At 35.8% G+C, this 14,699-nt stretch overlaps 1 protein-coding gene and 1 pseudogene across 1 annotated transcript; both read right to left on the minus strand.

The window, feature by feature from the left end:
• Positions 1 to 4,730: 4,730 nt before the first annotated feature.
• LOC120595147 (uncharacterized) lies at positions 4,731 to 4,849 on the minus strand (annotated as a pseudogene).
• A 64-nt stretch (positions 4,850 to 4,913) lies between these two features.
• On the minus strand, positions 4,914 to 14,362 carry LOC120595023 (thiosulfate sulfurtransferase/rhodanese-like domain-containing protein 3). The gene is made up of 4 exons (XM_039853328.1): positions 14,207 to 14,362; positions 5,786 to 5,959; positions 5,527 to 5,686; positions 4,914 to 5,192 (listed from the first exon to the last, which is right to left on the minus strand). The coding sequence occupies exons 1-4, from the start codon at positions 14,277 to 14,279 to the stop codon at positions 5,120 to 5,122; spliced, it is 480 nt and encodes a 159-aa protein (XP_039709262.1). The 5' UTR covers positions 14,280 to 14,362; the 3' UTR covers positions 4,914 to 5,119.
• Between the last annotated feature and the right edge of the window lie 337 nt (positions 14,363 to 14,699).

Below are 14,699 nucleotides of genomic sequence, written 5' to 3' on the forward strand. Positions count from 1 at the left end.
AGTTACTAGCCACATGTAGCTATTGAACACTCAAAATGTGGCTAGTCTCTGAATTGAGAGGTGCTATAAATATAAAAAATACACATTGGATTTCAAATAGTACAAAACAAAAAATGTAAAATATTTAAGTTTATATTTTTAAATGATTTTTTTTACATAGGACTAAATATCACCTATTTTACTTTTTTAAGTCTAAGAAAATTAAGTCATAATGGCTTCATTATAATTCTGTTGGACAGCGCTGCTCTAAGATATAAGGAAAATGTTAGACCACTGCTCCATTCTCCCTACTTCTCTTTCCTGCTCTGCTGAGCAACTTTTAGATATTTTTCTGTTACTTCCACATTTCCAAATAACACGCTTATAATTATAGCATTTATTGAGCACTTAATATGTGACAAGTATATTCTAAGTTCTTTACATTATGAAGTCATTTAATTCACAGAACAATCATTTTGGGGATGAAACTCAGGAACAGAAAATTTTAAGTAACTTAATCACAAGCCCAGTAAGTGACAAGCTTGGATTAGATTCTAATTCTTAAAACCTGAGCAGCTGGGCTCCAGGGCCCATGCTCTTAAATACTTAAACATACTGCTGCTTCTGCTTTTGATTTTTTTCAATTGTAAATATTTACTAACCTCCTACTACAGAAAATGAACATTTCACTTTCTTATACCCCTATTCTCCTTCCCCCAACCTGTTTCTACACTGGGACTTCTACTCCCATCATCTAATTTAATTGTATAATTTTTGTTAAATTCATATTCAACATTAAGGATGCATAAATAGTGTTGTGTTTTGTTGTATATTATGGTTACATTTCCTTTTGGAATATTTTTGTCTTTTGGAAGTAATTGCCTTGGTTGTAATTTGTTCAATTTACTTTGTATCTTTTATTAATTTATCATCAGAATCATTTATTACTCATATATTCCCCAGATCACTCGCAGGGAGACCTTTGAGTCCTTCATCTTTTTGTTTAGGTATCAAAGATAAAGGGAGTCAACTTTTTCTTTGCTTGTTTATGCCTTTGTTTTAATGGCGTACATCCTCTAGAAATTTCCTGAGCAAAGGTTCATTGGAAGTTCCTTTTTCTTTTAAATAGCACCTTGTCCTTGTTTGAGAGTAATGTGTTATTCTAAAGATATTAATTTAGGTTTTTTGGTATAAAATTTTTCTTTGCTCCTTGCATTAACACTTTCCTGCTAGTTGCTTTTTTCTGTTTGGTTTGGTCTTTCAAGTTACAATCTTGCCTTAATTGTCTCAGGATCCTTCATGTATGAGAGGCACAGAGAGGCTTGAGTAGGACTCTTCAGCAGTGGGCTTCATTGTAGGGTTAAAGGAGCAAGAAAACTTTTTCATTTGCCATCCTTTCCACCCTCTATCATATTCTGAAGTCTTTTCTTTGAAATGGGTCAATTTTTCTAGGGCAGAAGCTTCTAGCTATCTGAGGTGGTATGAACGAAGTTGTCAGTTCTTGGAGACCGTAAGGTCAGGAGGAAAGGTATTATTCCCACATGGATTCCACTTCAGCCAGATTCTACCATTAAAATCTCCTTTTCCCTTTTCCATTCTTACCTTGCTCCTGAAGAAACTCGTGGCACTGAAATGGGTTGTGACAAAACTACATTTTTCCACTAATAAATTGCTGTCCTTTTTAGACACAGAAAAATAATTTTTACTGGATACAAGGAGCATTCAGTTTTCCACTTGTCCTTAATAATACAAATTTCTCAGATTAGCTGCTGATCCTACCCCTATCCAGTCTATACTACATAGCAAAAGGGTGCATTATCACAGAATCCAAGAGACCTCACAGATCATAAGGCAGGTAAATGAAGAAAACCTGAGATACTTTGATTAATTCAGAACTCAGGCTGTCCACTGTTGCCACTTTTTCAAAGACGTTTCATTATGAAAATAATGTACAGTACATATAGTATTTAAAATTAATCTGGCTATTCTGCATTTCTGAAACTTTTGATCTACCTTTATATTAGAGTAAAAGTGATATTCTGATTAAAACAGACACTGGTTAAATGAGATATTAAATCATGTGCTATATATTTGTTTTGAGGCATCTTAATGGTTCTACTCTTAAGAGTTTTATTTTAAAAGTCAGTGAATTTGTTAAATTTTTATCTCAGAATAACAACTAAAATCTTTGTAAGTTTGATCTAATATAGAAAATTATTCTAATTTGTTAACCCCTTGCTTTTTCAAAAATACACAAGTATATTATATTTGAGTATAGGATATATGATACCAAATTGGATACATTATCATAAGTTTTTTCTTTAAAAAAAGTACCAGGAATCTAAAGGTATTATGGTAGAGTCTGGTGTACGTGCCTCCAAGTAAGGATACTAAGTTCCTATCCTATAAACATGAGAGGAATAATAAGTATTTGTTTACCCACCAAACATGCTACATAAAATATTAACAATACTGTTAAAGCCTCCTATCTTCTTCTCTCCCCAAAAGAAGCCATTATGAAATTAGTATTTATTATTCTCATAATTTAGACAATACATATATATATACATATGTACATACGTACATAATGGTATTATTTTGCATGTTTTCACACTATTGTACAGTGTGTTTCTGGAATTTGCTTTTTCTATCAACATTGTGAGAGCTGTACATGTTAATATGTGTACTTGTTTTTTCACTTTTATTAATCTCATCAGCTTCTGCTGTTAAACCCATCTACCCCCTACTGGGTTTTTTTATTTCAGTTATTGTATTTTTAAATTCTGGATTTTTCTATCTGATACTTTTCATAGCTTCTATTCCTCTAATAATTTTTCCATTTTGTCATTAAGTTATTGAATATATAAACCATAGTTATTTTAAAGTATGTCTGGAAATATGTAGCTCTTTTGTGGATCTGTGTCTATTTTCTCTCATTTTTCAATCATGAGGTCCTATTTACTGCTATTTCTAGTAAGTTTTGGCAGAATTCTGAAATTGTATATGAAAACCTGTAGGAATCATTTGTGGCTCTGGCTTAGGGATCTGCAAACTGTGCCCCATGGACCAAATCCTGCCTGCCACTTGTTTTTGGCTGGCCTTTGAGCTAAGATTGTTTGCTTATTTTTAAATGGTTTAAAAATAATTGAAAAAAGTATTTTGGAACACATGAAACCTGTATAAAATTCAAACCTAAGTGACCATAAATAGTTGTATTGGAATACAGCTACACTTGTGTTTCTGTATTGCCTATGGCTGCTTTTGTGCTCCAGTAGCATTTGAGTTGCAACAGACCTATGGCAACTTAAAATATTTACTATTGCCAACCCCTGCTGTAGCTAGATAATGGTATCTTTCTCCAAGAGAGGATTTACTTCTGGTAGGCCTTTAGGGTATCAGGAAGATCACTTTAATGCATTCAGGGATTTAGTTGATTCAAAGCTGGCCTTACATTTTTATGAAGGTTGGTCAGTTTCTGGTTCACCTCTGCTCCTAGAGTATAGCTTTTCAGGTGTTCCAACTAAAAGCCTGGTGTATTTACCCCAGATTCCTATTCTTTGATTGTTGCAGTACTTCAGTGGTGACTTGTTCCATACAGCTTTCCTCTTTTGTGGGATCATAGCTCTTCAAATCTCTGCCACCTTAGTATATTTGCTCTAGTAATATTTGTTTATATAAGTATATAAACAAAATATATTTAAAGGCATCAAAGAATTACTAACACAGAGAAGATTTGAAGAGCTATGATCAAAGAAGAAGGGAAGCTGTAGAAGATGAATTAACATGCAGTGTGTGTGTATGTGTGTGTGAGAGAGAGACAGAGAAAGAGAAGTGTGTACTTGCCAACTTTTCTAGTTCTTGTAGGGAGTTTGCTCTTATGGGAACTAGACTGACAGCAATAGAAGTTCAAGGCGATCACTTCACATCCCTACTCCAGATCTCCAGTGGCTTAATAAGGACAAGCCAAGTCCTTATAATTATTTGGTAGGCCTTGCTAGGCCTGAATGACTACATAAATGAGACTGAAAACAGATGGGTCTGAAGAGGCACAGATGGAAAAAAGCACAAATTTGTTTCACCACTAGAACACTGGGGTACTAGCAAGTATAAGACTTGATATTCCAAAGGAATATACTCATGCTAGTGGGGGTCATATACATTTAAACTTTTTCCTATTTTCATTATTTTTAATTAAGATATTACAGGAAATGTATATTTTTAAGTGTTTACTTCAAAGAGTTTTGATAAATGTTTATACCTATGTACCAAAACCTCAGGATAATAGGGCATTTCTATCACCCTAGAAATTTCCCTCCTTGCCTTTTCCATTTAATTTTCCCTCCACTGAAGCAATCACTGTTCTGATTTCAATCTCCATAGATCATACTAATTTTTAAGTTCAAAATTATATCACTACCATGCTGGTCGCAACACTGCCATAAGTCTTTGGATGCTGTTCATCTATTTTCGTTGTTCATATTTCATCTACTTAGATCGCAGATTCTTGGTGTTTTAAGGTCAATCTGTTAATCTGCTGGTCTAGCTTATAGCCTCTGAAACAGAGGTATATAACAAATGATCACACATTATGATAAAGCAATACAAGGAACTTGGTCTTTTGGAATACTATTGAACTATACTAAACTATTTTTATTTTTATTTTTGTTTTAGGCAAGGCAACCCTTGGTTGACCTTGCAGATTGCAAGGACCTTGTCAGTTTACAATCCCCACCCCACCCCCTTTTTTTTCACGCCTACAGCACCTGGTCTTCCTAGGTGTTCTCCCATCCAAGTACTAACCGGGCCTGACCCTGCTTTGCTTCTGAGATCAGACGGGATCGGGCTTGTTCAGGGTGGCATGGCCATACACTATACTAAACTATTTTAAATTTAATTCCTAGAATCCCAAACTTTATGTTTCATGGCAAGTCGCATTATCTCAGTCCTCAATAGCCTTTGGAAGTCGGGAGGAGGAAATGATAGTCTTAATTTACAGTTGAGAAAAAGATTCAACAAATAATTGACATACAGAATCCCCTTTCCATTAGCCTGTGGTGCCAGGCTAGATTTTCATTCTTTTGCTCATTCCCTATGCTAGGCTGTATGTACGCAAGGAAAGAGCCAGCTTGTATTTCAAAATTCAATTTCCTTGTTTCTTCTCAGAATATTCGTAGGTTGCCCATTCTTTCCATCCTCCAGCATAGTGTTGAGCACTGAAAACATACACCAAATAGTTAGTGCTATAGACGTTTTCTCCTGCTTTATAACACAAAAAGGAACTTTTTGTGTTTGATAGGAACTTTAGAAATAAGAACTTTAGAGATTTAGAGATGCAATGGCTACTCACCATACTATTTACACTTTAAGCCTATTTAAAAGATTGTGTTACTTTTTAGTAGGATGAAAAGATAGAGGCTCTTAGTCTAGCTATCCTGTCATTGCTAATACAGTAATTATAAGAAATTCTTTAGTAGGCCAATAAAAATGTAACATGTGAAACTTTGCAATATATATCCCTGAACCCATTTTTATCCTTCATTTATGTACCTGTTAAAGCCCAAAGATATTGCTGTGTCCAGAGCCTTCTTGCTTCTTTCTCCAGCTAAACAAGAAAACACTAGACTGTCAGATTTGGATGGCTTTACTTCATTGTACTTCTCGTTGAAGTCTTTTGGGTTCATCTGTAAAGCTTCACCTACTTCATTCACTGAAAGGAAATGTTGAGAATTTCAATTAAATTTTAGATACAGCAAATTACTGAATATACATTTTTGTATTAAGTCAGTTTAAGATACATGTCACTTACATGGTATATTGACAGACCCAGGGATTTTTCCATACTCAAGAATTTCCCATGTCTCTCTAACATCAATTAACATAATACTTTTGGATTTCAAGAGGTTTTTAAGTTCCATATACGTGACATCTTTAAAAATAGTAGTACAAAAATTGTGGCAGTTTCCTTCTACTGACTTCAAACCTGGAAAGAATAAAATAATTTAGGCACCTTAAAAATGATATCACTATTAATATCTGGAAAGAGAAGGTCAAGAGAATTTCCCCCCTGGTTTCAGTCAGCTAACGATTCTTGGACCTTTTGATTTTACCAAATTGTATTTGATGTACGTATTTTGCACACAGCCTGACTGAGCAGCAAGATGCAGCCCTATCCTGCTCTACGCGCTTAATGGCTGGTCTTGTGCCAGCTCCATATTCTACTCTCTCCAAACCCCTTAATTGGGGGGAGCTTGTTAACACACATAAAGCATTTGGCAACTAAACTGTGCAAATAATTTGTAAATTTTACCCTGATCCAAGTTACAATATTAAGAAAATTTTAATTTTATTTTCTCTTACAAGTGAAGATAATTGGCCATGTGTTAGATGTGAGGACCTTCCATCTGAAACCACTTTTAAGTACTCAATAGCACTGTTTATTAAATAATTGATAACAATATAGTAATGGGTAATAACCCATAGAACAAAATAAATAAGTATATAATTGAATGGATAAGTGAGAAGAAGGGATTATTTCAAATGATAAGTGTGAAGGAATGATGGAAACGAAAAATCATTAGGTAAACACCCCAGGAATAATTGTTGCAGTAAGAACCATTGACAGATATTAATGTTAGTGGGTGAAAGTATGATGACAAATGGAATAGTATCTCCACAGGACATACGAACTACAAAGGGAGACACCTGAAAGATACCACTAACCAATTATTCAAAGATCACTAGTAATAAGACATGTTGACAATATGTACCTCCCGATACGATGCACTGAAAAGAACACATCATCACTTCCTTAGTATTCTTGCCAAAAATGCATACTCTGAACCTGATCAGAAAAAAATCTCAGACAAACCAATCTACAAATTAACTGGCGCTCTTAAAAGTGTCAAGGTCATAAAAGACAAAGACTGTGGAACTATCACAGATGGAAGCAGACTAAGGAACCATGACAATACAAAGTAGGATCTTGGTCGGATCTGAGATTATAAAAGGCATCAGTGAGCAAGCTGGTGAAATTTAAATAAGGTGTGTGGATTAGTTAGTGGGATTATATCAACATTAATTTCCTGGGTTCAGTAATTGTATCATGTAAAATGTTTACATTAGGGGAAGTTAGATAGAAATAAAGTGAATACCATTTTACTTTTTGACTTTTCTGAAGGTCCAAAATTATATTTTAAAAATTAAATGAAAAAAAATTAAAAAATTAAAAATGAAAGAAAACCCGAAAGATTTAAAAAAATAAAAAATTAGCAAAAAATTTGTTAATAATATTCATATTTCACAACAAAACAACCACTATAAGGTAATGAGTGCTTAAAATGCTGTTTAAAATATTAAACATAAAGTAAAATTGTTTTAAACAGTGTAAAAATGGCATAGAAAAAGGTTCAAAGGTCTAAATCCAGAAACAGACCCACAATATACTATCTATGAGAATTCAGTATCTGGTAACGACAGTGATAATTCAAATTATACAGTCATGTGTCACTTAATGACAGGGAAACATTCTGAAAAATGCATCATTAGGCAATTTCATCATTATTCGAACATCACTGGGTACACTTACACAAACCTAGATGGCATAGCCTACCTACTACACACCTAGGCTGTATGGTATAGCCTATTTTTCCTAGGCTATAAACCTGTACAGCATGTTACCGTACTGAATGCTGTAGGCAACTAAAACACAATGGTAAATAATTTGTATCTAAACAGAAAATGTATAGTAAAAATATAGTATAAAAGAAAAAATGGGACACATGTATAGGGCACTTACCATGAATAGAGATTACAGGACTGGAAGTTGCTCAGGGTGAGTCAGTGAGTGAGTGGTGAGTGAATGTGAAGGCCTAAGGAGTTATATACATTACTTAAACTCTATAAACGCTGTGTACTTAGGCAATATAAATTTATAAAAAGAATTTTCTCTAATAATAAATTAACCTTAGCTTACTGTAACATTTTTACTTTATAAACTTCATAATTTTTTTAAAGTTTTCCACTCTGTTGTAACAACACTTAGCTTAAACCACACATTGTATAGCTGTATGAAAATTCTTTCTTTATATCCTTTTTCTATATTAAATTAATTAAAATTTTTTTTGCTTTTTACACTTCTTTGTTAAAAACTAAGACACAAACACACACATTAGCCTAGGCCTACACAGGGTCAGGATCATTAATATCACTGCCTTCCACCTCCACATCGTGTTCCACTGGAAGGTCTTCAGGGGCAATACATGCATGGAGCCATCATCTCCTATGATAATGCTTTCTTATGGAACACCTCCTGAAGGACCTGCCTGAGGCTCTTAAGGAGGTATCATTCTTCAGAAATATGTCCATGGTGGTCTGCTTGGTTTGTTTCTTTTTTTTCATCATAGAATTGCTTGTAAGCACATAATACACCATGAACATGCCTCTCTATTAATGAAAACCTTTCAGTGTTGGGGTCCATGTTTTCAAACTTTTTTAAGGAGACTGTCAAGGTCTGCAAAATCTGCTAAAACCTTCACCGTGGGTTTTCTTGGGGGTTCTTCTTTTTATTCTCCTGCAGTTTCCTTTTCTCTGGCCTCTTCTGCAGCTATGCATTCCTGTCCCAGTTCCTACAACTCTTCCTTAGTCAATTCCTCAGGAACCACCTCTAGGAGCTCCTCAGTGTCATCCTCATTTATCCCAGGTTAAAGCTGTTTGCCATCTCAATCACAGAATTGTTGATTTTTACAACGTTCTTATCTTTGGCAAATCCTTTTAGATCATGGGCTACGATGTCACTAGGCATAGGAATTTTTTAGCTACATTCTAATCTTATGAGACCACCGTATATGCATATATGCAGTCTGTCATTAACCAAAATGTCGTTATGCAGTGCATGTCTATATTCTATTCGACCAATATGTAGGGCAGCTAGCTAGCCATCAGGAAGAAACTTTACGCAGGCTATTACCTCATTCTTTACAGGTAAATAAATTCAAATTTAAATCTAAATTTACTTTTAGGAATGTATCCTAAATACATTTAGGAATATTAGCATGAATATATACAAATGTATATAAGAATGTTAGAATATATTCATAGGCAGCATTCTTTGCAATATCAAAAAGTAGAAATAAGCTAGAAGGCTATCAATAAGGTAATGGTTATATTATAAGCAGTACATTTATACAATGGAATATTGTTTAATGTAAGCTGTCCAAAACATAGTATTAAATTAAAAAAAAAATTAGTTGGAGAATATTTTGTATAAACCAGAGGTTCCTAAACTTTCTCAGCTCATCCTTTAATGTCTCAGTAAATTTTTTGCAGTGCCCATAGGCCAAAAGAAATGCTTCGTGGTTCCATTTAAGTAGTTAAGAAAAGCCAGAAATAAGTTTTGAAAACCATATCTTCTTGTAAAAACCAGGCATTCTTCTATTTTTCATTTGTCTCCCTCACCGATAGCAAAAGTGAACAAATACAATAGCTTAAAAATACAGGTTTCCCAACAATTCCAATCCAAGGTATGTACCCAAAAGAATTGAAAATAGAGACTTAAAGAGATACTTCACACCAATGCTCCTAGCAGCATTATTCACAACAGCCAAAAGGTAGAAACAACACAAGTGTTCATCAATAGAACAACAGGTAAACAAAATGATATATATACATACAATGGAATGTTATTTGGCCATAAAAAGGAATGAAGCTCTGACACATACGACATGAAACTACAATATTGAAACATTATGCTAAGTAAAATAAGCTAGCCACAAAAGGGCAAATATTTTATGATTCTTCATATCACAAATGTAGAACAGGTAAATGCATAGAAATGGAAAGTAGGTTAGAGGTTCCCAGGGGTTAGAGGAAGGAGGGATGGGGAGTTATTGCTTAATGGGTACAAAGTTTCTACTTGGGGTGATGAAAATTTTTGGAAATAGTGGTGATGGTTGCACAACATTGTGAATATAATTAATGCCACTGAATTGTACACTCAAAAATGGTTAAAATGGCAAATTTAATGTCATATATATTTTACCACAATACATTTTAAAAATCAAACTATAGGTTTCCCTATGTCTTCAGATTGTAAAAAGTTTGTTCATTTTTGTTAAGATTAGATCTTAAAATACTTGGAATCAAACTATTTCTCATTCAACCAGTTGTTTGCAGAATCCCAGAATATAAAGGGCCAGCAGGCTGAATTCATACTTGTTAACTATTCCTCATTGTTAGAAACTGGAAAAGTATGGTAATTTAAATAATTATGTTAAATTCAAGATTGTGGCACTTGACCATTGGGAAACATAATCACAGCATGTAACCTGTGTAACTAAATCAAAGATAGTTATATTTTTCTTGTTAAACTGACATTTAATATTCTTTAATTCAGCTATACTCCTGTTGGGTTGGGGTGGGGGTTGGGGGAGAACAGGGTATATAATCAGCAAAGACTTCATTTCCTGCCTTTCTACTCTGAGCCAAGAAGCCTGAAGCAGGCATGTTCCTTTAAAGAATCTCAGTTCCTCCAGGCCTCTCTTCATATGAGCCTCTAGCTACTCTATTTCTTTATTTAAAGCTATAGTGTGTTTTTTTGCACCACATGGCCTCTACTTGTAAATCAACCACTTTATCTGGTGCTCAACCAAAGAAACAGTGATCTGCTCCTACAATGAAGAAAAACAGGCTGTTTGGGATTTACTCAGAGATTATGTGTGGTTCTCTTGAGAGAGTGCAAGAGTAATACATACTGTACCTGATTTTCGCCTTTCTGAGCCCAACTTTTGAATAAACTGTAATTTTGTTGTTTCCACACTGGTAAATCTAACCTTACCTGGGTACTTCCTTCAGGCTACATTACATTACAGTCCAAACTCCTTAGTACAGGTATAGTCCAAGTCCTTCAACCTACTTTACCAGCATAATTTATCAAACCTTATCCTCCTCCTCATTCCTCCTCTGCCCCAATTACCCTACCCACCAGCTACATCAAAAATATTCAAGTCTTGATTTCTGTGACTGTGGCCTAGATTGCCTGGCTCTAATGGCCTACGGGGCTTAAATTTTTATTCCCACAGAACTGCATTCAACTGCATACTTTTAAAAGCTGATGCCTGAAGGTCTGACTTCCAGCTAGTCTGAGATCCTCCCTTTTGAGTCTTGGCATGTCCTCAAGTACTGGGAGCTATTAAAAATGTAATAGGTTGCTTAGACAAGCACAAAAGTTTAAGAGATAACCAAGAGCTAAGGCAGGGCTGAACAACAAGGTTCATATCTTACATGAGGCACTCCTTCAAGACTGGGACAGGTGGTTGTTTTTTCTACTGTATCCAGCAATCCCACTTCTGGGTATTTACCCAAAGAAAACAAAAACACTAATTCAAAAAGATATCTGTACCTCCAGGTTCACTACAGTATTATTTACAATAGCCAAGATATGGAACAACCTAAATGTCCATTGATGATGAATGGATAAGGAAAATGTGATACATATATACAATGGAATATTTTTCAGCCATAAAAAACAAAATCTTGCCATTTGTGACAACATGAATGGACCTCGAGGGCATTATACTAAGTGAAATAACTCAGAGAAATACAAATGCTGTATTATGTCTCATATCCAAAAAATGTATATTAAAAAAACAAGCTCATAGAGAACAGATAAGTTTGCAAGAGGTGGGGGAGAAATGGGTGAACTGTGTGGTTTTTGGTTTTGTTTTTTTAGTTTAAATAAATTGAATAAAATAAAAAAGGAATTGTCACCATTAAAAAAGAGCAGAAAATAAAATCCCACCTCTGAGTCATTAGCCCTGTCCTAAACACTCAGCACCCTGTTGTCTACTACCAACAGTCACAGGTCAATGGAGGCACAAGATGGGGTGAGTGTATTGATCTGATGACCTGATCCTCATGGGACCCCCATCCCCACTACTGCTTTCCTAGCTCATTTCTCTTGTTCTTCCGACCTTGGTTATCTCTGAATTTAGGTGGTTGTGAAGGGTAGGATGGTACCTGAACTTCCTATATGCATTTTAGCTAATTCTGGTATTGTAGGTATTAATCCTGTACTCGCTATGGGGTGAACTCAGTACCTCAAGGAATGACTTTGAAAGTTCATCCAAGAAACCCCAGCTTTAAAACAGAAAAACTCAGTACTTTCTCTTCATTCACTTATATAAAGAATAGATAAACATAGAAGCCTTCTGTAAAGAGGTGCTTGAGCAGAGGAGCATTTAGTGTGCATGCGATTTTATGCTACTTGCCTAGCTATTTGAACTGACAGTTCTCCATCTTTTAAGTTTTGTTTTGCTTGAGCCTCGCTCGGTTCATGATCTATAAAATAAATGAGTTATACTATTTCTAAGATGCCTTCCAGGTAAAATCTCCATAAATGTATGACTTTGAAACATTTTTCTTTACCAAAAAAAGCAATGAATAGTAAAACACCATTAAATCAAAGCTTGTTATTACCCAGATCTTAATATTTACCAGATATAATTCTCTTGAAATATAGCGAACATACTAAACAAATATGGGCTGTAGCACAGAAAAAAAAGTATACATGTGCTCTAATTACATTGTTTTAGTGGTAAGAGCAGGGATTTTAGAGTCAGATAAACCAGGTTCAAATCCTGGCTTGCCCACTTAGCTCTGTAACCCTATACAGATTACTTAAACTCTATGGGACTTAGTTACTTATTTGCAAAATGGGATTAATAATATTTGATCTTTGAGAGGTGCTGTGAGGTTTAAATAAGCTACATAGTACAATTAGTAAATATTTATTTTCGTTTTTTCTTCATGATATATGCGCACTATTCCTTTCTACCTCATCTCTATGTGGCACACTCTAACTCTCCTTTAAGATCAAGTGGTGGTGTCACTTGTCGCCACCACTGTGATTCAACAATTCCACTTCTAAGTATTTATTCTAGTAAAATATTTGTACATATCACAAAGAGGCAGGTACACTGATAATTACTGAATAACTTTTTATAATAGCAAAAAATGGAAACCAAGACATTCATCAGTAGGAGACTGGATAAATAAACTGTGGTAATCCATACTATGGAATATATGCAGTGGTTAAAAGAGTTACATGCGTTGCCATGGAAAGCTTCTGAATACTTAAGTGAAAAAATTTAAGAAAAGTATGCAGAGTGGATCATATTATAAATAATATATAAAATGTGATCTATAATATAGATTTATATTAATAGAACATATATATGTATTTTACGTGTACATTTATTTATGCATACTCATAGAAAAGTATTTAGAGGGATTTGTACCAAACCATATCTGGAAGAGTGGGATGGGAAGGCCATATAAAGGGAACTTATGCTGTGCTTTGTTTTAATATAATGAAAATATAATCATGTATTACTAGTAGGATTTTAAAAATGAAAAGCCACCTTTTCTCTAACACTTTCTCCAATTCGGGTAGTCAGTTGTTCTTCCATTGCAGTCTCACTAGACTGGGCTTTGTGTGTTGTTTGTTTACTTATGTCTGTCCTCCCCGCCACTCCCCCCTAATATGGTGAATTGCAGAGGCTGTATCCCCAGCAGGAGGCCTGGAAGATTTAGGTGCTCAATAAATGATTGTTGAACAAAGGTAAAACCAAACAACAAAGAATTTGCATAGGAAAAAAGTACATCTTAAATTACAGTGGCTGTACCAACAGTTAAAATGGAATACCTGTGAGGAGAGAGTGAGGCAGCGAGTTCTAGACCTAAGGCGTCCCCCAACTAGCTTTGCTGTCTTCCGTTCCGCCATTTGTAAAATTAGGGGTGGTGCTTTTATAGCAATAACATGCCATAATTCTAAGTGATTGTTTCATCAAGCTATGAGAGCTGCTCTCCACTGAGTCACAATGGGCCCGTCATTATGTCTCTCCGGGGCGGGAACTCGCCATCTGCTCACTTTCTGGAGTCGCGAATTGACCTTCATTGCTCAGTCAAGTACCAATACCTTTATAAATGCCTTCCTACACGAGCTCCCTGGAGCCATGTTTATCCCTCTGCTGCATCCCCCATGGCATCCCCAGACCCCCGGTAGCCCGCAATCTGCAGGAACAGGAACTGTTAAGTAGCGCTATATCCCCACGTACCGAGAGTAATGGGTCTGACTTTTAATGGAAGTCTAGGGAAGCGGAGCGCCCTCACCCATGACATCCCTTCCCTGGGGGCCGAGGCTCTCCCTCTACCCAGGGACCACCGAGCTCACCCCACAGCGCAGCCTCCGCGGACCCAAAGATCCCGCGGCGCGCGCTCCGGAGCAGCAACCACCGCAGCGACATGGCCCTCTCGCGGCCGCGGAGCTGCTGACCTCCTCCACCACCTGTTCCTACTGCTCTGCTCCTCCTCCCGCGGCGTCCAGACGAGCCGCGCCCGGCTCTTTTGCGCCCTCTAGTCAGGCGCCGGCCGAACCCGGTACTGCCACAATCGCTGACCCAAACGTGCCCTGCTTTAAAATTTAAAATAGTTTGGAAAGAAACTAAGGGTTAGGCTTGCCTTTTTGGTTTTGATAATTATTTTTTAAGGACAAATTTTAACGGTAGAAAGGAGAAAATATACCAAAGGTAATATTTAAAGATTTAAAGTAAATAAATTTCTCCAATTTATAACAGGATTCTCATATGTTGGATTAAAGGAAACTACATGGGGTCTTTTCTCAGAATTGCTCTTAATGCCAATAGCTGGTTCAACTGATGTCGGTA

Source organism: Pteropus medius, unplaced genomic scaffold (genome assembly GCF_902729225.1).
Source record: "Pteropus medius unplaced genomic scaffold, Ma_sr-lr_union100, whole genome shotgun sequence".
NCBI classification, from domain to species: domain Eukaryota; kingdom Metazoa; phylum Chordata; class Mammalia; order Chiroptera; family Pteropodidae; genus Pteropus; species Pteropus medius.

What these genes read in the sequence shown, in the direction of transcription:
- LOC120595023 (XM_039853328.1), bottom strand. Translation starts at nt 14,279, where the DNA reads ATGTCGCTGCGGTGGTTGCTGCTCCGGAGCGCGCGCCGCGGGATCTTT. An exon ending in CGCGGAGGCTGCGCTGTGGG is followed by an intron (nt 5,960 to 14,206) that starts GTGAGCTCGGTG and finishes TATTCTTTCCAG; the next exon opens with GTTTGAAGTCAGTAGAAGGA. An exon ending in ATATCTTTGGGCTTTAACAG is followed by an intron (nt 5,193 to 5,526) that starts GTACATAAATGA and finishes GTATGTTTTCAG; the next exon opens with TGCTCAACACTATGCTGGAG.